The sequence below is a fragment of the Papilio machaon genome, chromosome 23 (genome assembly GCF_912999745.1).
Source record: "Papilio machaon chromosome 23, ilPapMach1.1, whole genome shotgun sequence".
Taxonomy (NCBI): Eukaryota; Metazoa; Arthropoda; class Insecta; order Lepidoptera; family Papilionidae; genus Papilio; species Papilio machaon.
The window spans coordinates 640,592-662,541 of record NC_060008.1 but is presented as its reverse complement, the minus strand read 5'-3'; the positions used below and the strand labels follow the sequence as shown (position 1 = coordinate 662,541).

The following is a 21,950-nucleotide window of genomic DNA, read 5'->3' as shown; positions in this document are numbered from 1 at the left end:
TGTATAATTTGGTAATATTTTTTTATTTTAGCTAAGGACCCACGAACAGACTTATTATTTTTTACTTATTTTTTATTTATTAATATAGATTTATTAATAAAACTTCTAACATCAAAGGAACCTTATTATAGCATTGATAAATAAACTATATAACCAATCCAGTGATACATCTCAACGCATCAAACTATACGACTGAGATGCCTTCGATTACTTCTAGCATCTATCTTGTCTTTGCGCAGCGCACGTGCATCCCCAACCATTAGAAGGGTTGGGGCCATAAATCCATCGAGTTCGTTATCGCATTCTCTGTGCGGCTGTCCATTTGATCCTTTGTTCATATTTTTAAAATTAAAAATTATTTTTCGTTTCGTTTCGACTATGAAGAAGCCCCAAAAAAACAAACGACGGTAATAAACACCTAAATCCCTTTTGTTTTTGAGGAACGTTTATTGCGTGCACATTTCGTCTTTCGAATTTTTAAATTTATTTTTCATTGTTTGTTTCTTATCTACGCAATGACAAAAAAAATCCTATTTGTACGCTTTTTCAAATGAACCATAAACTATTTTTTTTTAATATTTTTTGTTGTCTTTAAACTCCAACATTTTTGTCTGCAACAAAGTTTAGTTGTATTTTAGGTATGACGTTGAAGAGTAATGCACACTCGATTATTTTGATTGGAATTCAACGCAGAGTTTATCTTTTTCAATAGATTTTTCGTCTCATGTATAACACAAAGTGTATAATTGTTGTATTAAGAGTAAACATTTTATTACAAAGTCTTGTTTTAAAAAAAAGTGATGTTAAATAAATGCAAACCAGTTTTAATGTGAATAAAATGTAATATAGACTTTTCGAGATATTTGTGTAAATGTGAAATAATTAATAAACTTTGAAGGTGTCTAGCGCCTAAACTTCGCAATACTTGATAGAGGTAAGTTTGGTTAAATCGTCACTATTTTCTAACAAGGATTCTGCGGTACTCTTTTGATCACGTCTTTCCCGGCCGCTCGGTGTATTGTATGACATGCGTCACACTCGCTCGTTCTCTCTCGTTCTCGGTCACCATTCGACTCGCCGACGGTCCCCGAACATAGCCGAACTTACGAATGTAGCCTGATGCTTAATTTAAATAAAATGACAACACGTCAATAAGTGTCTATTGTAACAATTAACGGACTAAATTAACGGAAGTAGAATTTAACGGAAGTTAACAAGAGCGTTAACACTTTTTGAATTTAACTTAAAAGTTAATCCGTTAAGGAAAATGTTAACTTCGTTAATTAACGATTAACGGATTAACGAGTTAATGCCCACCTTTGATCAAAACATATCAAACTTACGAAACATTCTCATAAACCTTACATATTTCCATACAAAACTTTCATCTCCTATTGTTATTTTGCTCCCTTAAGAGTAAAAATTTAACTAATTTTGTATGTCATAATAATTTATATCAAATTAACAGACTAAAAATAAGTGTCAAGCTTCTAACTGTAAAATTCATGATACTTCCGTATTGTTTCCCATTCCCTCTTTGAACCACTTTCAAACCCTTTTTTTCCATTTAAAAAGTAGTTTAATGTCTTTTCTCAGGCTCTAGACTATCTTTGTACAAAATTTAATTTCAATTGGTTCAGTAGTTTTAGCGTGAAAGCGAGAGAGACAGAGTTGTTTTTTCATTTAATCAAATGTTTTAAAAATATATTAAACTGAATCAATCATTTACAACAATTTTTAATGAACTTTTTTGACGTGCCTTTGTAAATTGTTATCGTTTTAAAAGAAAAAAGTTATTACATACAAGGTTAAGTATGCTTGAATAAATAGATGACTGTATTTAGTACTGCAGGCAATATACAATAGCGGTCGCTCGACATCGTCAGCACGGAATTGAAAAAGTAGCCTAAAATCCCACACACATCACAGTGCCTTCCCCTTGCATCCCTTAACTACCCGCTTCGCCTAAAATTATGTTCTGTGCAGCGATGTCCCGAATCATCCACATATTTGAAAACCTCTACATTCCATTCCAGTAAAACTCCCGTCACAATCGGTAAAACCGATTCACAGATTACCCGAAACAAACTTGGATTTGGAGCCAAACAAACAAAAAAATTACATAGTACAGTTTACATTTCGTGTAAGTAAATTAACACAAATGTACGCGAAATCTTTTTTTATATCTCATGATGACATTCCAATTTTTTGAATTGTACAAATTGTACTTTAAACGGTTTGTTTATTCTGACATGACTCAATGACTAATGTTGCCCACTATAGGATTTCATCAAATTTATGGAGGAATCTAATAAAACATTTAAAAATAACTAACTAGGGTGACGCAGTGACCTAAAGTAGGCCTTGGCCTCCAACAACAAAAGTCTCCACTTTCACCGATCCCGCGCCGTCCCGACCCAGTCTCGGACCTGTAGGTCCCGAAGATGCCTATCTACCTCATCACATTACATACATTTAAATATAAATCTAAAATTTAAAAATAAATCTAAAATATTGAATATTATTTTCACAACGATCCGTAGTTATGTATTAAACTCAGTACCACCAGCCTGCCTGGTTGCCTACAGAAGTTAATTCACATCAATTAAAAGATACAATCAACACTAGTTTGGATTTGCAACTTTGTCTTTTTGAAATCAGAAAAAATTAACTAAAGTAAGACTACCCTCTTTTATCCAAACTATTTGTTATATTTTAAGCAATTTTTACTTCTGTGCATGGTAACACCAGATCTTTTTTTTTTGCTATCATTTTGTATAAAAACCTTTGAATTCCGCGGTCATTGTGATATTTTGTTAAGAATTTAGTTTATTTTTTATTAACATGGCGAGTAAAGTAGCGGTAGTGACTGGTGGAAACAAAGGTATAGGCTTTGCTATTGTACGCGGTCTTTGCAAGCGTTTCGAAGGTGATGTATATTTAACATCAAGAGACGAGGAACGCGGTAAAAAAGCGGTTTCGGAACTCAATAAAGAAGGTTTAAGTCCGCTTTATCATCAATTGGATGTAAGTGACAAGGAAAGTGTTGAAGTTTTCAGAGATTTTATAAAAGAAAAATACGGAGGAATCGATGTCTTGGTAAATAATGCTGGTATTGCTTTTAAAGACGACGCTAAAGAGTCGCTAGCTGTAAAAGCAGCGGAAACTTTAAGAGTTAATTACTTCTCAGTACTTACAACATGCGAAGTATTATTTCCTATACTTCGAAACGGTGCTAGAGTTGTGAATATTTCAAGTTTTCTCGGGCATTTGAGTCACATAAAGAGCGAGAGTTTGAGAAACCGTTTGAATGACCCGAAACTTACTATTCCCGAGCTTTCTGAGCTGATGAATCAGTTTATTGAGGATGTTAAACAAGGAATTCACTCTGATAAGTGGGCTAACTCCTCATATGTTGTGTCTAAAGTTGGATTAACAGCTTTGACAAAAATACAACAACGTCAACTTAATGATAGAGGTAAGATGATAAATATATATTAAAGTTTTGACAGTGTTTGATCCTGTAACTATAATGTTTATAAGGAAATGATGGGTATTGGAAGTAGATTTGGCAGATGGATGGATGGATAGGTATGGAAAATATCGTCTTTCTGCGCATAGCCTTCACCATTAATTAAAAATGGCAGGCGGCCCGCCTTAAAAACTTGACACCTTGTGAGTGAGATAAGGCTATAATTTAGATTATGGTAGTAGTAGTGGAAAATCTAACCTAAAATACGATTTAATTTATTCAATAACTAAAAATCTACGAATTTCCGCAACTTTTTGACTTTGGCTAGTAAGTCCTTAGACAAAACTATTCACCATTGACCGTACGTAATCTACATTTTAACCGAAGTTTATGAGTAGATGCATTTTATTACGCAGATCTTAATATACCAAATGCTTTAAATTTTTTATATATTTAAATATCTAATTTATTTATTATTTCCAGATATAAAAGTGAATGCAGTACACCCTGGTTATGTAGACACAGATATGACATCACACAAAGGCACACTTAGTATAGATGAAGGTGCAGTGGCACCACTGTTCCTTGCACTGGATGCTCCCGACTCTGTCCGTGGTCAGTACGTCTGGTGTGATAAGAGGATTATAGACTGGGATGGACCCAGTCCTATAGTTGGATAGAAATCACTTCTAAAAGGGTACAAACAAAACTTGCATTTTGTTATAAGTTGAATCATGTGTGTTATCATAGGTTTCCAAGACCAAAATCCCCATTAAAATGTCATCTCTTTTTTTGTCAAAGATAGTAACAATGACAATATGTTTTATACGGACATTTTGGTCTTAGAAACCAACAGTAAATGTTGTATGTTTAAATTTTTATCATGAATGTTCTACAGTTTCAGTTAAAGGAATAAAATATATTTTGTTTACAGTATGATTTTTATTTTGTAACTCTTTAAAAATATTTTAAATGGCAAATATATAATGATTCTCTGGAACACAGAGATATAATATTTTTCATGATTTTATTTGAAACAAATCATCTCTACTATTGTTTTTTTTATCAAGGCATTGGACATTGGTGTCCTTTAGCCTTCTCTACCATGTTTAATTCCAGTGTTACCACACTTAAGAAAAAGAAACAAGGTAAAAAGTTTAGGTAAATATTAATTATAATTATTTATCAATCAAAGTTCCCCGAACTCTTTTCTCTGTACTACTGTTGGCTGGTGTCTCTGCTTGTCTCTTATTCATTCCCTTCCTCTCCAGTTGCTTTTCAATAATCCTAGCATTATTTGCATAGCTGTCTGCCACCTCTCTTGCTTCAATCTCATCCTCTTCTTCATCAATAGTTGAAACAGTGACTGAACTGAACTTCCCCATGTTCTTAGTATGTTTTGTTACCATAATCTTTTTAGGTTGAGCTAAAGCAACTTGTTTGTAAATATCTGTCATTGTTCCTTCTCCCGCTGATGAAACTAACGCTTCGTGCATTATAAAAACAATGTTACTATCTTGATTATGTTTATAATAGATCGGTATTCCACATTTCTTGCATTTCAATCTGTACTGTCTTTCAATACCTTTCTCTCTTTTCAGATATACTGTTTCGTCAGGATCAGCCGTGATTTTATGAGCGTGTTTTGATCCATCTATAACTCTGGCTTCATCAGTTGGACGTAAGGGTAATCGGTCTATCGTACAATCCAAAATAAGAGACATTTGCCCACAAAGGCAGTAGTATATATGCAAAGGTTTCGCTTCATTGTATTCTTCCTGGTCTTTTGTATCCGAACAGACTATACTTCGTGATACTACTTTAGGCATTATTATGATTTATAAAGTTATAAGATTCAAATTTACGTTCTGTTTTCAACTATACAGAAAATTGAATTATGGATTGCTATTTGCTATAGTTTAGATATAGAAATTCCTTAAGTGACAATGACATTTGAGTAACGTTTGACATAGAATTACCATAAATGTTTTAAGTTATTGATAAGTTTCGAATTTATCTTATTCTTAAATTGAATTTACTTTTACAGTATAGTTTGAAATAAAGTGTGTTTTTTGAGACCCCTTCTGTAATTTGCAACAGTAATATCAAATTGGAATATTTTAGGCTTCATCACAAATGAAGTGTGCAAAACTGCGAACGAAATGGAACGTAATTTTGTAACTTACTGTCAACTTCACATCGATTGTCTTTTATTCGACCATCTCAACCGATTTGTATTTTACTGCACATGTGCATCGGTTGCTTATCGTTTTAGTCAAAGTAATACAAATCCGTTTATAAAATGGGAGCTATAGCGAGCAGATACCGTGTTTCCAATGCAGGTCTAACACCCACCGATCAACTAAACATAGAAAATGAAACCAAACGTGAAAACCCTGGAACTTTGGATGAATTGCACAAAAAAAGCAAAGGTAACTACCAAGGACCTGCAAAAATGGTTTAATGTATTATGAAGAAAAAATTAAGATATCGGGAATGTATTTATTTTTATTATTAAGTCAGAAATTGATGCTCTTACATCTGTAAAGAAATCGTTAAAAAGTTTGGTTATCTTGTGATGTAATATTACTTGAAAACATTTTGGCCTAATTTAAGCTGATATATGTGATTATAAATATGAGATTTTATTTAAATTAAACTCTTTGTAGGGTTAATTAAACTCATACTAGTGATATGGGATATTTCACTTATTTGCATAAGATAAGACTGAGGTACACTTTTGGGTGGTTAATAAAAAGTAACTATAATATTCTAGTTAAAACTGTGATGAGACTGTTAATTAAAGCTTTTACAACAAAACCAACAATTGCCTATTTATCTGTTAATGATGCAAGTTTCTTTTGTATATAAAACCCAAGCTAATTTCTACAGAGTGTTATAATTTGATAAAATAACTGAATTGTGAGCAAATAGTATTGTATGAGCTTTTTTTTTTTATTAAATTGTGCAATTGATAATTTCAGAGGTGATGCCAGTGAACTTTGAAGGTGGTAAACTTATGGTGAATAAGGGTATATCAAATCATTTTCAGGTAAGGGATACCATAAGTGATATTGCATTATAATATTCTTCTTCTTGAAGTGCCTCTTCGACTAGCGAAGGTTGGCGATCAGTTCTCCATATTATAATATTAAGTAAGAAAAAAACTTGAGAGGTGTGTTGGGACACCCGGATGGAACGAAGTTCCTTTCGATTAATTAGTGAAGGAACCAATGTTTATTCTATGAATAAAAAACTTAAGTCTTCACAAGAAGTACATTTTATTTCTATGAATTTTCGTTATATATTGTCACGTCGTTGCCATGGTGATATAGCAAAAAGTGTCGTGACAACTTTTCGTAAGAATTTTTTCCGTCTAGCCCCCTTTCATAACGCGCGATAAGGAACTTCGTTCCAAAAGCTTTAAAAGAAAACAATAAACAAAAATGTATACTTATAGCAAATGAAATTTAAAACACTATTACTTTCAGATGGCACACACCCTTACAATGAATTCAGCACAGAATGGGTACAAGTTGAGTGCGACATACATTGGTACAAAGCAAATATCACCCACTGAGGCATATCCTGTGGTGTTGGGAGATGTAGATCCATCGGGCAATTTCAACTTTAACTTAATACACCAACTTACTAATGAGATAAGAGTGAAGGGTGCCGCACAGGTATGTTACAAATAAGTAGGATAAATTAAATATAGATAGATAAGAAAAAGTTTTTCACAATATAGATTTATTCAATTAAAAATCGTTTTTGACAATGTTAGTTTCCATGCTTTAGAATTCTTTTTAAATTAAAATACTTGAAATAATTTTTCTTTCTCGAATCTAAGATATATATAATTCAAGCACATGAATATGTCAAAACAATATTTTTAATTTATTCCACACTAGCTTTTGTAGTGCGTAAGGAGCTTATGCAATATTTTAAACTAATTTATTAAATATGTTTGTCCTTGGAGTTACCTACCAACAAACATCCATCTAAAATTTCCATTTCTTTAGTAACATATCACCCGCGATTCAGTCTGTATGGAATAAAAAAGACTTCCAGACTATGTTCTACTTTTGTACCAAATTTCATCAAGTTCCGTTTAGCCATTCTGGAGATACCTTCTAACTTTCATCCATCCATCTAAACCAGGGATCCCCAAACTATTTTGGACAAGTGACCCCCTTTTCCAAAATGAACCGGTACCACAGACTGGCCTTTACCCTATGGCTACTGATGTTACCTTATGGCCAAATTCCCTACTTTTAAAATCAATTATTATTATTAATTCTGACTTAGGTCAATAGAAGACAGAGTGAGAATTAGCAATGCTTTAAGTTCTATATCGACCACTTTGGGAATCCCTGATCTGAACTTTCGCATTTGTGATAATAGTAGGAAGTCTACATTTACTTTAAAAGAACTGTATAACATTTGCCATTATAGGTGCAGGAATGCAAGTTGACAGCGACGCAAGGCACAGTGGAGTACAAAGGGTCGGACTACACGCTAGCTGTGGCCATGGGCAAGCCAGACTTCAGCGACAAGTCCAGTGTCTTTGTGGGGCATTATTTACAGGTTGATATTGTTTGTATTGTTACTAGATTATTATTAGTATTAATTCATGCCACTATGATTTTATTTTATTGTACTAATTATACAAACTAACTAAATATGACCTACTGTTATCACACAAATAATAATTGCCACATTCAGAGTTGTTAAATTACAGTAGAACCTGGATAGGTGAGAGTCTTTGTCCAGACCTGCAACCTCCATAAGCGAGAAACTCATGTAAGAGAGAAACTATATAAGCGAGAATGAATCGGGAACCTAGTACTCTCGCTTATTCAGGTTCAACTGTACCATTAAAAAATAAACAAGAGTCTGATTGAGATAATTAATGTAAAGTTTTATATTCAAGTCAGTGACAAAGCGACTGGCTCTGGGCGCTGAGCTGGTGTACCAGTCGGGCGCCAGGATCATGGGCGGGGAGATCGCAATCGCCTCCGCAGCAGCCCGGTACACCATGGACGGTGAGTATATATGTTTTTTATTTATTTTAGCACTGTAAACATGTAAAGGTACAAGTAAAAATTGTAGGATATTTAAGAATTATGGCCTCTTTCTTGATAGGGCAGTAATCTTCTTTATCTTGTGCTATCCTCTTTACATCTCACTAATGTTATAAATGCGAATGTTTGGATGGATGGATGTTTGTTTGATGGTATCTCTGGAACGGCTCAACGAATCTTGATAATTTGGCATCGATGTATTTTTTTATATATTACAAGGTGGCAAACGAGCAAGCGGCCACATGAATGTGCCGAAATAGCGTAGCGACCGCTGTCCATAGACATGCGCAATTGCAGATGCGTTGTCTACCCTCAATCTACGAAGGACGTACAAAAAGAGAATATTTAACCTTCCTATGCATCTCCTCCTTCATCAAATCCGCCTCCCTTTCCCATTCTTTCCCTATAAGAAAAGGGTGGGAAGGGAAAGAGGACTAAAATTAGTCCTCCGATACCACACTCATCAAACTGTATGCGGAATTACTTCCACTTCACGTCTGTCTTTTTTGTGGTTGTGGTATTTCTGACTGATGACTGAACTGATGTTGTTGTTGGCGTCTACCACTGTAGAACATAATCTGGGAAAACACATAGGCTACTTATAAAGTTTTTTTGAAAATAAAACATTAATATATAACAGTCACACGCAGCACATACTGTTGCATTTTGATTGACAAGTGATTGTTAAACAGTTTGAGAAATATTTCTGTCTAATATTTCTGACGACCAATGTATACTTTTTACAGATTCTGAAGTGTCTGCGACACTGGGCGCTGCTGGTTTCCACATTTGTTATTTCAAACAAGCCAGCGAGCAATTACAGGTAAGTTGTGTTTGTTCAACTATTTTTCTCACCATACAAGGTTTTATTATTAATTAGCTTTTACCCGCGACTCCGTCCGCGCGGAATAAAAATACAAGATAAAAAAATTCCTATGTCCGTCTCCTAGTTCTAAGCTACCTCCCCATCAATTTTCAGCTAAATCAGTTTGACCGATCTTGAGTTATAAATAGTGTAACTAACACCACTTTTTTATATATATATAGATATTGTGAAGACTTAGGTTTTTAAAAAAGCTTGAATAATATAAAAAAAATACTAGATAATTATTATTTTTTTGATGTTGCTCTGAATTGTTCCACATTTCCATTAAAATATTTTATTGAAGGGTGATTTCAAGTTATATTTATTCTGTATGCAGGTTGTAGCAGAAATGGACACTTCGTTCAGAGGCATGGAGTCTGTGGGCACGATAGGTTATCAGGTCACCGTGCCAAAGGCTGATCTTGTATTTAGAGGTGAGATAAAACATATACTGAACTGTAGGTTGCCATCGCTGAAATATTGAGATAAAAACATATCCTCATCTAGGTACTAGCCAGAGGCTACAAAACCAGTGATTTTTTTATATAAAATGTACTACTAGACTAAAAAACATTCTTTATGGATACAATTGGTTTATTAGTTTTTTTTCTAATAGATAACTAAAAAAAATAATCTTACTAATGTTACTTACATAATGGCTCAATGGTGTCAATGAAATTTAATTCTGATGTAGAATATTTAGTACTAGATGTCGCCGGCGACTCCGTCTGCACGGAATTAAAATAATAATAATAAGTAGCCTATTTGTTCTTCTTGATTACGTTCTACATATCGACGCTAGAAAGCATAAACGCTGTAACCCTTGAAATCGCGAATATGTTTTTCACACGTTAATAATTTGAACCATTATCAAACGATAATGATTTTATTATAGGTTAGCACAAACTACACAACATTGCTAAATACCGCATGCTTTTTGGTTCTCCTGTAAAGTTCATACTTTCGGGGTTACAGCGTTTATATGCGTCGATATGTTCCAAATTTCATCAAGATCCGTTGAGCCTTTCCGGAGATATCTACAAATAAACATCCATCTAAACAATCGCATTTATAATATTAGTAAGATAGTCTGGAAGAACACATAGACTTATACATACATAATATTATATTTTTTTGTTAATAAAGCATCGGTGGCTCAGGGGTTAATCACTTGACTTGCTATCTGCAGGTCCTGGGTTCGAATCCCGCCATGTAACATTGTGTTTTTCGATTTACATATGTACATTTATCCGACGTTCTTAAGTTGAAGGAAAACATCGTGATGCTGCACATATCTGAGAAGAAATTCAATGATATGTGTGAAGTCAACCCGCACTTGGCCATGTCTATGTCCTAGTCACCTCTAACTTGGGGTAGGCTCCGAGCCCCTCGGTGGGGACGTAGAGTGAGCTGATGATGAAGTTAATAAATGATTTCAAATTCCAGGTATGGTGGACTCCAATTGGAATATTGGTGCAGTGTTAGAGAAGAAATTACAGCCATTACCGTTCAGCTTTGCGTTATCCGGGATGGCCAATCAGGCCAAGCAGCAGTTCAAGTTTGGTTGCGGACTGATCATCGGATAGTGTGTTAATGTGTTATTAGTGCTTTTGGTGTGGTTATAGTGACATTACACAGTGAATCCAAAGTTATTTCGTATTCAAGTCAGAATTATAACTCTTATTATTCTATGGTGTTACTTTTCTGAAGTTTTTTTTTGAAGATTTTGACAATTCAAATGGCATTTCTTTGACTATGATAAATCTAGTTTCATCTATCAAGTTCAGGTCAGTAAATTTTATATATTTTGGACCTCTGACAAAGTATTTTATTGGAATTGTTCTGGCTTTTTTTTAGATATGGTTGAAAGTTTTCAAACTCTGCTATTATTATTTTTTAATATTAAATATTTACTTAAAGATATATAAAGCTATGTACACAATAATATATGAAATGCAATTTATGTAGCGCAATGAGTAAATACATATAAATGCCACTGTTTTATCCGTTCAGGTAACATGTTATTGTGGATGGATAGTATATTCAAAGAAGCAATATAAAAAGTTAACTAAATCGGTCTTTAATAGTTATTTTTATTGCATTTCGAATAATATACTAATGTGATGTATTACGGAGTTTATTTGAATGTGTTTTGCTATATTTTTAGAGTGTTTAAATTGATAATATTTTCAGTAATTAATTTAAAGTGCTCCGGGTTTAAATATAATGGTAGATTATGACTGCTTACATACAAATTGTCATTCATTTTTCTGTCAATGCAGTTGAATTTTATGGTAAGGTTGTTGAATATACTGCTGTTTTTAATAATATATCTAACTAGCTTTTACCCGCGACTCTGTCCGCGCGGAATAAAAAATAGAAAACGGAGTAAAAATTATCCTATATCCGTTTCCTGGTTCTAAGCTACCTGCCCACCAATTTTCAGTCAAATCGATTCAGCCATTCTTGAGTTATAAATAGTGTAACTAACACGACTTTCTTTTATATATATATAGATAGTCACATCTGGGTAAGCGTGAAATCACTATAGTTCAAGTCGTTGTCTGGACTGAAAAGACAACTTCTATAAGCGAGAAATTATAAGAAACCTCTTTCAGCGAGAAAAATATTGAGGTCCCTTGGACTCTTGCTTATCCTGGTTTGACTATATTTAGTACTACTAAATTGCATTGTTGAAACAAATATCACAATGGAATTTCACAGTTAAAGAAGGCCAGTGCAGTAGTGGTTATATTTTTAATGCTTCACAAACAACACAAATTAGATATTTTTATATTTATAGGATTAACACCAGAAAGCATTTAAGATGTATTGATCACTGCGTTTTTAGGTTATCAATTTTCTATAAAAGTTTTTTAGCCACATTCTTACCATCCTTCGAGTTCATTATAGTATATGAAAATTGGAATGTCATAGATTGTATCAAATATATGCATTGTATACATTTATATTATTATTGATATATTTTGCCTGTATTCCAACATATATATTTAAATTGAATAGAAGTCATCTTGCTCTATTCATTTTTTTTGTCTGTGGTCGCAAAATGGAATGTCTAAAAAAGCGTTTGTGAAATTGGATTTTAAATTATATGGCCTATTAATTTTATAATCCATGTTTTTTTTTTTTCAATGATATTTTATGTATGCTGTCAATGTCATGAGTGGTCAAATGTCAATGTGTGACTTTCGCTTTTTCTTACCGTATGATTGTAGATAGATAAAGGCGTTTTGTAAATAGAGCCTGTTGTTAAAATGATTATTTTAAATAGAGTTATGTTAATAAATCAATTATTGTTTCATTTTCATTTTTTTTTTTCAGATTATACTTCTTACTAATATTATAAATGAGAAAGTCTAGTCCAGGGATTCCCAAAGTGGTCGATATTGAACTTGAAGCATTGCTAATTCTCACTTTGTCTTCTATTGACCTAAGTCAGAATTAATAATAATAATTGATCTTAAAAGTAGGTAATTTGGCCATGGGGGGGTTTGAGGTATCAGTTCATTTTGGAAAAGGGGGTCACTTGTGCAAAATAGTTTGGGGATCCCCAGTTTAGATAGATGGATGGATGTTTGTTTAAAGGTATCTTCGGAACGGCTCAACAGATGTTGATGGATTTTGACACAGATGTATAATATAGTCTGTAAGAACACAGGCTAAGTTTTTTAATGCCGCGCACGGAGTCGCGGGCAACAGCTAGTTTCAAATAAAACAACAGTCATAGTTTAAAATAACGTAAGTTTATTACATGTAATGAAATAAAAAATAATCTATAAACCTTTATTCTGTTACATGCATATTAGAAAATGGATGCCACAATATCGGCGATGCACGATACAATAGTTTGTTTAGTTAACTCTCCAGTAATAAAATCATAGACAATAGTGAGGTATTACAAACAAATGTTGCCTGATTTCGTCATTGAAAATAAAAGCAATCAAAGTACAAATTTATATCGAACAACAATCTGCATTAATTTTTAAATCGGATTAAAATAAAATTTATTGTCTCATGATCTATTTTTTTTTACATTAGAATATTGATTAAATTTTTTGTATCTCAACAAAATGCCTACAAATAATTTCTCAACCAAATCTTAAAACCATTTCTGCGAGTTCCTTTAATGCACGTAACAATTCTCTAAACACATCGATTTTAAAAACTAACCTCTGTGCAATCAGATATAAAAAGCTGGGTGGACATGTGTAAGTTCAAGAAAACTACCAGAAAAAAAATTATCTACGAAATAAGTTACCTGTCAACCCAACTTTCCGAATTACAAACTAAGAATTTAACTTGTTACCTTCTATTACCAAAATATATTATTATGGCTTGAGTTATCATTTTGAAGATACATTATATATGTTTTTTATAATATTATTTTTTTTATATTATATCTATACGTAACCTAGACTTAATATAAAGACGATTGCAACACTTTTAGGTTCGCAACATGTCATTTTTAGAGATCTATTTCGTTCATTTTGAGATGTTCTTTAAGACATTGGTATATTTTCAATTACTAGCTGACAAATAATTACGTTAGACGTTAAACAGTTGGATAATTGGTAGGAAATACTATAATTTTTGGTAGGTTTTCATAATAAATGAATCATGTACATTGTTTTTTTAATGTGATTTGCCGAAAAGAACATGCCAAAACTGGCCAAAGGTAAAATCTGGCAGTACTCAGCGTGATTGCCGTCATCATCGTAGAAAATGCTAGTTTATTTGGTTATCAGCGGACATTGCTCGGGAAAACGTTAATGTAGACGTAATGTATTGCAATGTTTGCGCGTTAGCTGTAAGAGGTAGCCTCGAGTTTTGTCAATAGTCGGATCTTCAAGCAGAAAGATGGAATACCAGCGACATTGAGTAATGACCGCAACTAGCTTAAATCGACATAACTAATTTGTTGTTTTAATATAATTAATAATTCATTCGATTAATATAAAAATAATGATATAAATTGATTGTGCTAAGAAATAAAAAAACATTCATAAGCAAAGGGTCAACTACACTAAGTACAAAATGATAGCGTTATAATTTCTCAATCTCTTTAATATTTAACGTGTTTTGCAATAGTAATCGCTTAGAATAACAACAAGCATTCTATAACCGTAAACATTTTGAATCTCCATTTTAATCAATGACCTCAGTGCGACAGACCAAAAATAAACTTGAGTGTTGCCATCAACTAAAATAATTCTACCAAAAGTTTTTCAGATGGAGATTGGACAAAACACAGATGACACCATTCCTTTAAAAATTATCTCTACTATAAAAAAAAATTAATTACCTATGAGATAAAGTGATGACTGTAGTCCGCTTCGAGGGACGATCGATAGATTAAGTTGGATTTATGCTATGGGGGACAGACTGAAGATATTTACAAAATCTCGCTCACTCCTGTAACTTGACTCGCCAGTATTATATAATTTTAACCTGTATATATACATATATATATGCTCCTCAGTGTCACACAAACACAGGGTTCGATCATTGTAATCTAGCACACAATTTGTAAAGGTAACAGAGAATTCAATATAGTAGCATGATTCGAAAAAACTTTGAGGTAATTAATATGTTTTCCCTTATAAAATACGAACGTACTTGTACATATAAAATTGTTAATTTTGACAACCTGTATTATACTTAAATTTAGTGATTTAAGCCAAAATCCATCGAATAATCAGCCATATTTTTTAAAATTACATTAAACCGTGAACATTTCTAATATATTGCTAATCTTAAGCGTAAGATACACTAGGCGACCGAAGATAAGCCATAGACAATTCATTTCTTTTTAAACCAACCAATTGTTTCCGTTTAAAATAATTTTCTTTATGACTCAAACAGTAAATTATCAAAAAATTTCCGTAATTCATTTTCGCCTTCACATTTCATATATGAGCATTGATTTCGATGCTAAACTAATTCCCTAAAATTGGCATTTTATGGTCCATTAATATGTAAAACTTTATCAGATTTATCACTGACTGGCAGAATATGGCGTCAGATGTTTATACAGATTATATAAGTACTGGCTTTTTCGAACACGTCATGCGCTATGGTCCGTGAAAAGTAACGCAAGATGTATGTAAATGTTGCCAGAAACCGTAGCAATTTATTTCTCATAACCAAAGGCCTGAGTGTACAAGTCTTAAATGTACATCATATTTTGAAATAAAAATCGCATAATAAAAGAAATCGTATAATAAAAAAAAACTTTGTAGACACATTGGAGTATAATAATGCAAATTGATTGATCATTTTGATATGTTTTACTAAGAAATGTATCACAGGCGCATATAAATGCAAATTGCGTAGCTTTTCACAGACAAAGCGGATTATTTGTGTGCGGTCGCGGCAGTGTTCACTCATATCATCAAAATCTTAGCTAGATACTAGGGTAAATAGGTGGCACACCTTGTAAGGGAAGAGAGAAAAACAATAGCTCAATAGCAATTAAATGTAACTAACTGGTCATTATTGCCGCAATTTTAAATTAAAATTGGTAGTTTTCATAAATTGTAATGGCAACATTAAGAAATGTCATTTAGACATTTTAAGTACCACTTTACGTCAAACAAAAAAACTAAGTTATTTAGTGATTTATTTCATTTTAATGTACGTTTATAATGTTTTGATATTTATTCCATGAAATTTACGCAAAAAAAAAAACATTACTTCGTCGTCAAGATTAAAACTGATAAAAGTAATAATTCGAAAAATTGCACAAGACATATTGTAAATTGTTTGTGATATTCCCAATTCTAGTATTGCCATATCCCATAGTTCAACTGTACCCTCAAAATATACCACAGACAATGACTACACGACACAATTTGAATAAAGAACATAATTTAAAATTGCTGCAAAAAATGTTTTAAAACCTGAAATAGACGTAAAAGAGAAGTGGGAGCACTAGCTTACCTATCTCTCTCCCTTGGTGTGCCGGTGAACAGGGCGCGACTGCTACACGGGGCGAGCGCGCGCGTGACGTGCCGGACGCGCGAGATGTGCCGGACGCGCGCGACGTGCCGGACGCGCGCGACGTGCCGGACGCGTGCAGGGAGTGTGCGGCTGACGTTATAACTCCATGTCGTGTGCGGCGTCGTCGCTGAAGTCGCTCATGGAGCTCTCTGTATCGCTCGCGTGCGCGCCATTCATCTTGCCCGAGGCGGTCGCGCCGCCCATGCCGGTGATCGCGTCCTTTTCTAGCAGCGCCTCCTCGGTGGCAAATCTTCGCACGTAGTCTATGGTATACCAACATTTGTGTTTAATTGTATCATTAATTTGATGACCAAAGAATAATTGACTCTCACATAAACCTTATTATTGGAATACATGGGTAATTAAAAAATATTAGTATGGTTAATATGGCCAAATTGCCCATACAATGTTATGTTATGTTGTGCATACTCAGTCCTTTTTTACTTCATTTTGTTCTCCCCTTTTTCCTACACAAAGGACAAAACGAAAGACAGCAATAAAAAGATAATGGAAACGGAATTGTTGTCAGACACTTCGCTTACCAGACGTTATATACAAAATATTAGGTCCTTACATATGAAATTGGCGTTTTTCGTACTGGCCACTTTAATCACGAATTTCTCCTCTTTGGTAAGGAATTCCAAATTCAAATTTGTACAGCTATAGACTCATGTATTTGTGGTTCGATGACCGTCATTCATTTGTTTTTTTTCTTCTGTTTTTTTCTGTTTGCGTCACTCATTTTACAAAATGGAAAACTTAAAATATCGCATTATTTACGAGTACGAGTTCCGCCGTGGCACTAGTGCTGCGGAAACGACTCGAAGGGTGAATGATGTGTATGGCGGTCGTGTTGCAAAAGAAAACACAGTTCGTTTTTGGTTCCAACGTTTTCGTTCTGGAAATTTCGATCTGCAGAACAAGCCCCGTGGACGGCCTGAGACTCAAGTTGATAATGAAGAGTTGAAGGCTATTGTGGAAGCGGATCCATCGCAAACCACGTCCGAGTTAGCTGCAGGCTGCGATGTTAGTGATAAAACTGTTTTAATTCACTTGAAGCAAATTGGGAAGATTAAAAAGCTTGAAAGGTGGGTACCTCACGAATTGACTGTAGCAAACCGGCAAACGCGCGTCGACTGTTGCGTTACATTACTGAACCGGCACAATAATGAAGGTATTTTAAACCGAATCATTACCTGTGATGAAAAATGGGTTCTTTACGATAATCGGAAGCGCTCAGCACAATGGTTGGATCCTGGCCAGCCAGCCAAATCCTGCCCCAAGCGAAAATTAACCCCAAACAAGTTACTTGTAAGCGTTTGGTGGACTAGTGCCGGTATTGTTCATTACAGTTTTCTCAAATCTGGCCAGACTATTACGGCTGATGTCTATTGTCAGCAATTGCAAACCATGATGGAAAAGCTAGCGGCTAAACAACCTAGGCTGGTCAATCGCTCCACGCCACTGCTGCTTCACGACAACGCTAGACCACACACTGCGCAACAGACGGCTACTAAATTAGAAGAGCTTCAATTGGAAAGTCTAAGACATCCTCCGTACTCCCCGGACCTTGCTCCAACAGATTACCATTTTTTTCGAAATTTGGATAACTTCTTGCAAGGGAAAAAATTCAACTCCGATGGGGCAGTCCAAATCGCCTTCAAAGATTTTATTGATTCCCGTCCGACTGGTTTTTTTAGTAAAGGGATCAATGAACTACCTATGAGATGGCAAAAGTGCATACAAAAATTTGGTTCATACTTTGATTAAATAAATATATTATATTAAAAAATATTCGACTTTTTGTTCCTCCCATACAAAACGCCAATTTCATATGTAAGGACCTAATAGAACCTTTAACTTTTGAGAAGGACTTTAGGTCAAATTTTGGTTAGAACTACATACCGGAGACTTTTTTCTTGTACTCCTCGGGCTTGTGTAGGTACATTGCGGCCGCGTCGCCGTTCAGAGGGTCGATGGGGTTGGGGTATGTCAGCAGCTGCGGCAGGAACGACTCAAAGATGTTCGACAGATCTGGAAATTGCAAAACTAATGCTCTAAAAGTCATTTTTTACGTATACCAAACAAACTCGTACAGTGGTAGTAAAGGGATTTGATATGTCAAGTAATTTATATAATTATGTCTATTTAATATTAATTGCCTTAATGATCTTTTGAAGGCTGTACGATGAATACGCCAGTAAAATATAAACGCTGCAGTTTATTAACTACGCTTTGCAGAATCTGAAATTTGTATTAAATCAATATCGAAGTGGGTTACTTTATTATGAATGATGTGAACGTTTAGCATTGCAAGCTACGTCATAATGTAAGTCTTTATGCCTCACCTGGGATCGATTCTAAACATGTCAAATGAGATCGGAGAGTATCAAATTGTTACTTCCAAGTACCTCATACAATACTAATTTCTGTTAACCACGATTAATATAAACATTTAGCAACGTGTGTCTAGTATTAATTGTGTCGTAACGGACTGTAATTACAATAAATAAAGAGTATAAAATGTACAAAATAAAGTCACGTCTTTTGAAAACGTATTAACCATGTATTGAGATAAACGACTTGCATTTAAATTTGACTGGTATATCTTTTTACTACAAACTACATTTTTCTTCGTAACCGCATCCTTGACAACTGAGCACAGATCTTTGTAAGCAATAATTTCTGTCACGTTATAGTTCTAAAATTTTAAAGAACCAAACTGAATGAATGTTTTCATTAATCCGTGGTTAGAAGAGATTTCAATTATATATTTTATACTACTTGGGAACTCACCATATAGCGCCGTCCAGGCTTGATTGATGACGTCAAGGCAGACAGTGCCAGACACTTCGTCTATGTTGGGATGGTAAACTTTGTTCATGAAGCCGATGGATGGAGATTTGAATGGATAGTGGTCAGGTAAGTGAACTCGCACGCGCCAGACGCCGCCCTCGTACGGTGCTGGAAGGTTAAGCATTACATTTTGACGACTCGAAGGACCATGACACTAAATCCTAAGCTAAAATGTATAAAATACATTAGGGTAGACAGTAAATTTTGTATCAACATTGAACACATCAGTTCTTAATTGTATTTTCTACATGGCAACTTATTTTTTATTTTCATCAAATGGATGTTAACCTATTGTACGTTTTTTATACCCTCGGTTACGGCAACTTTAATTTAAGTACGTAGGGTAATTCGAAAAGAACATTTTAAGAAAATATAAGTTGAAATCCTCAAGACAATTTTGAAGAAAATTTATGAAAAAAAATACAATAGACACTGGTTTACTCACTTCCTGGAGGTCCAAAGAATTTTACGCAAAACTCGTTAAGGCCTCCGAGGATTGTAACTTCGTGCTTACTCTCAATGCTGGGGTTTAACATTAAGGAAATAATCATGTTTACCCATATATAAGAGAAAAACAAAAATAACCAATACTATTTGCAAATTATATTTTTCATCACAAACATTTGCCATATAAGGCAAATAGGAAATAAGAATGGACCCTTGTATGGAACCTTCTTGGTATTCAATATGGTGGTAAACAAGAAAGCTGTTTAATACATCTAAAGTAAGTACATAGATGGCAAGAAAATAAGTTTCAGATGCATTGACTGCCACTATAATAAAGAGTAGAGGACAATCAGGATAATTTATTAGAACAATACATAATTTTTTGGGTTCATATAAATCAATAAACATTTGGTGTAAACTCTTTTTAGAATCTTTGATATTTGTTAATTTATTTGAAAATGATCTAGTTTTTTCTCTCCGAAATGAAATAATAATTTTTGTAGGATCTTATTACCCATAGTTATTTTAGCTTTTGATTGCAACATATAAAATAATCATTAGGTCATCCAATAATTGTAAACTATATTTCCTTGTTTTCCCACACTAGTTTTAAAGATAATGACTTCTTTCTTATCATATCTTATCAATCCAGTTTGTATATAGAACTGTGTTATTTCTATTAAATTTTAGCCCATAAAAATCATCATACTGCGATGAATATATGGTCATAAGTTCTGATTTATCTTTGAGTTAAATTGTGTATTTTGTTATGAATGAAAATTTCTGCAGTATTTTTACTACTGTTTATTATTCAAAATTAAAAAAAAAAGTATGGAAACCCATGTTGAAGTTACTGAAATTCTTTGTTTTGTAGTTTGTAAAAGAATCCTCAGCATCTTATTTGTGCCATAGACTAAATATATTTTGTTAATAAAAAACTGTAACAGATAACAAAAAAGGTTTAATGAGGATAACTAAAATAAAGTGTGTTTTATAAAATCATGATTGTTATTTAGTATGTTTTTAAATAACAATGCTTAATTTTTTTATGGGCATAGATAGAGCATGTAAAGTTATTGTAAATATCATTATGTGCTAAACAATGGCCACAAACATATTTATCTTATCTATAACATAATTAATGAATGTATGACATACAACTGTATATAAATATGCCTAGAAAAATATTATGCAAAGAAATAATAGATTATAGTAATTATCCATGTTTACTTCTATCAAAGTACATATAAAAATATACTCTGTTAAATATATTAGTAAAATTAAAGCAGAACATCTCCATTTAGTTGTTTACTGTTATGATGATTTGTATTTATATTTAGGGAATCTACTTTGGAAAGATGCCAAATTCACGATTCCATTAGGTTCGAAATTAAATGATAAAGTTGATCAAGTCTAGCAAAAGCTATGTTGGGTTGAATTGCCTTTGTTAATGAAAGGTTCAATTTTGATCCTAGTGTAAATTCTATTCATTGTTCTTACACAATTTCTGTGTAAAATGCAATTATTATTAACACTAAACATAATTCGTGCGTGTAAAACCTTGTTGAATAGAAAAAAAACGCAATTGAGACCGTGGCCTACATAAAGATTACGAAATAATACAATCTATAGAAGCGGAAGAGTACAACTCGCGAGAATATACTCGTGCGTATTTTCTATGTGTTATATATATAGATACGTAGTATCAAATAGATACACAAAGAGTGCACACATTTCATGGCCCTAGGAACAGGTAGAAGCAATAATTAATCTCCTTTTACTTTAATTTAATGATTAATACGTAGATCTCATCTAACAAAAGTCTAAGGACAATTTCTATCGATTTTATATTATGTCGTGACAATCAGCTGATGGCCCTTCAAGCTACCTACTTATTTACATGGTGGCCCTAAGTGCAATAGGTGCTTTGTAATGAAGATAACAAAGGATACAGTTTGATGACATCTGTGTCCATACGGCGTTTTCCAGCGCTCGGTGACGACATCTTCGTGATCTATTTCGAATAAATCACAATATCGAACACGAACACTAGCACAAAGTCACACTCGACGCAGCGAGACAAATATTTCGTGCACCAGCAGCAGTCAGAAAAATAACATTGTAGAAAAACAATGGACACGATCCATAGACTAAAATTTCGAAGATGATGTGTAATGAAAGTGGTGTTGTCAGGTGCAAGAATTCT

The 21,950-nt window shown here is 33.6% G+C and overlaps 4 protein-coding genes across 4 annotated transcripts; 2 read left to right on the top strand and 2 right to left on the bottom strand.

The window, feature by feature from the left end:
- Positions 1–2,764: 2,764 nt before the first annotated feature.
- LOC106711291 (carbonyl reductase [NADPH] 1) lies at positions 2,765–4,263 on the top strand. Its single transcript, XM_014503588.2, has 2 exons — positions 2,765–3,478; positions 3,956–4,263. The coding sequence occupies exons 1-2, from the start codon at positions 2,845–2,847 to the stop codon at positions 4,150–4,152; spliced, it is 831 nt and encodes a 276-aa protein (XP_014359074.2). The 5' UTR covers positions 2,765–2,844; the 3' UTR covers positions 4,153–4,263.
- A 139-nt stretch (positions 4,264–4,402) lies between these two features.
- LOC106711279 (STING ER exit protein) lies at positions 4,403–5,406 on the bottom strand. Its single transcript, XM_014503577.2, has one exon. The coding sequence runs from the start codon at positions 5,299–5,301 to the stop codon at positions 4,651–4,653; it is 651 nt and encodes a 216-aa protein (XP_014359063.2). The 5' UTR covers positions 5,302–5,406; the 3' UTR covers positions 4,403–4,650.
- Positions 5,407–5,555: 149 nt separating this feature from the next.
- Positions 5,556–11,221, top strand: LOC106711273 (mitochondrial import receptor subunit TOM40 homolog 1). Its single transcript, XM_045683707.1, has 8 exons — positions 5,556–5,904; positions 6,457–6,524; positions 6,964–7,155; positions 7,928–8,059; positions 8,406–8,517; positions 9,303–9,379; positions 9,759–9,855; positions 10,868–11,221. Exons 1-8 carry the CDS (start codon positions 5,775–5,777, stop codon positions 11,005–11,007), a joined length of 948 nt encoding a protein of 315 aa, XP_045539663.1. The 5' UTR covers positions 5,556–5,774; the 3' UTR covers positions 11,008–11,221.
- Positions 11,222–16,140: 4,919 nt separating this feature from the next.
- On the bottom strand, positions 16,141–21,907 carry LOC106711278 (ubiquitin-conjugating enzyme E2 H). Its single transcript, XM_014503576.2, has 5 exons — positions 21,697–21,907; positions 19,743–19,819; positions 19,238–19,405; positions 18,347–18,475; positions 16,141–16,704 (listed from the first exon to the last, which is right to left on the bottom strand). The coding sequence occupies exons 1-5, from the start codon at positions 21,747–21,749 to the stop codon at positions 16,538–16,540; spliced, it is 594 nt and encodes a 197-aa protein (XP_014359062.1). The 5' UTR covers positions 21,750–21,907; the 3' UTR covers positions 16,141–16,537.
- Positions 21,908–21,950: the final 43 nt, after the last annotated feature.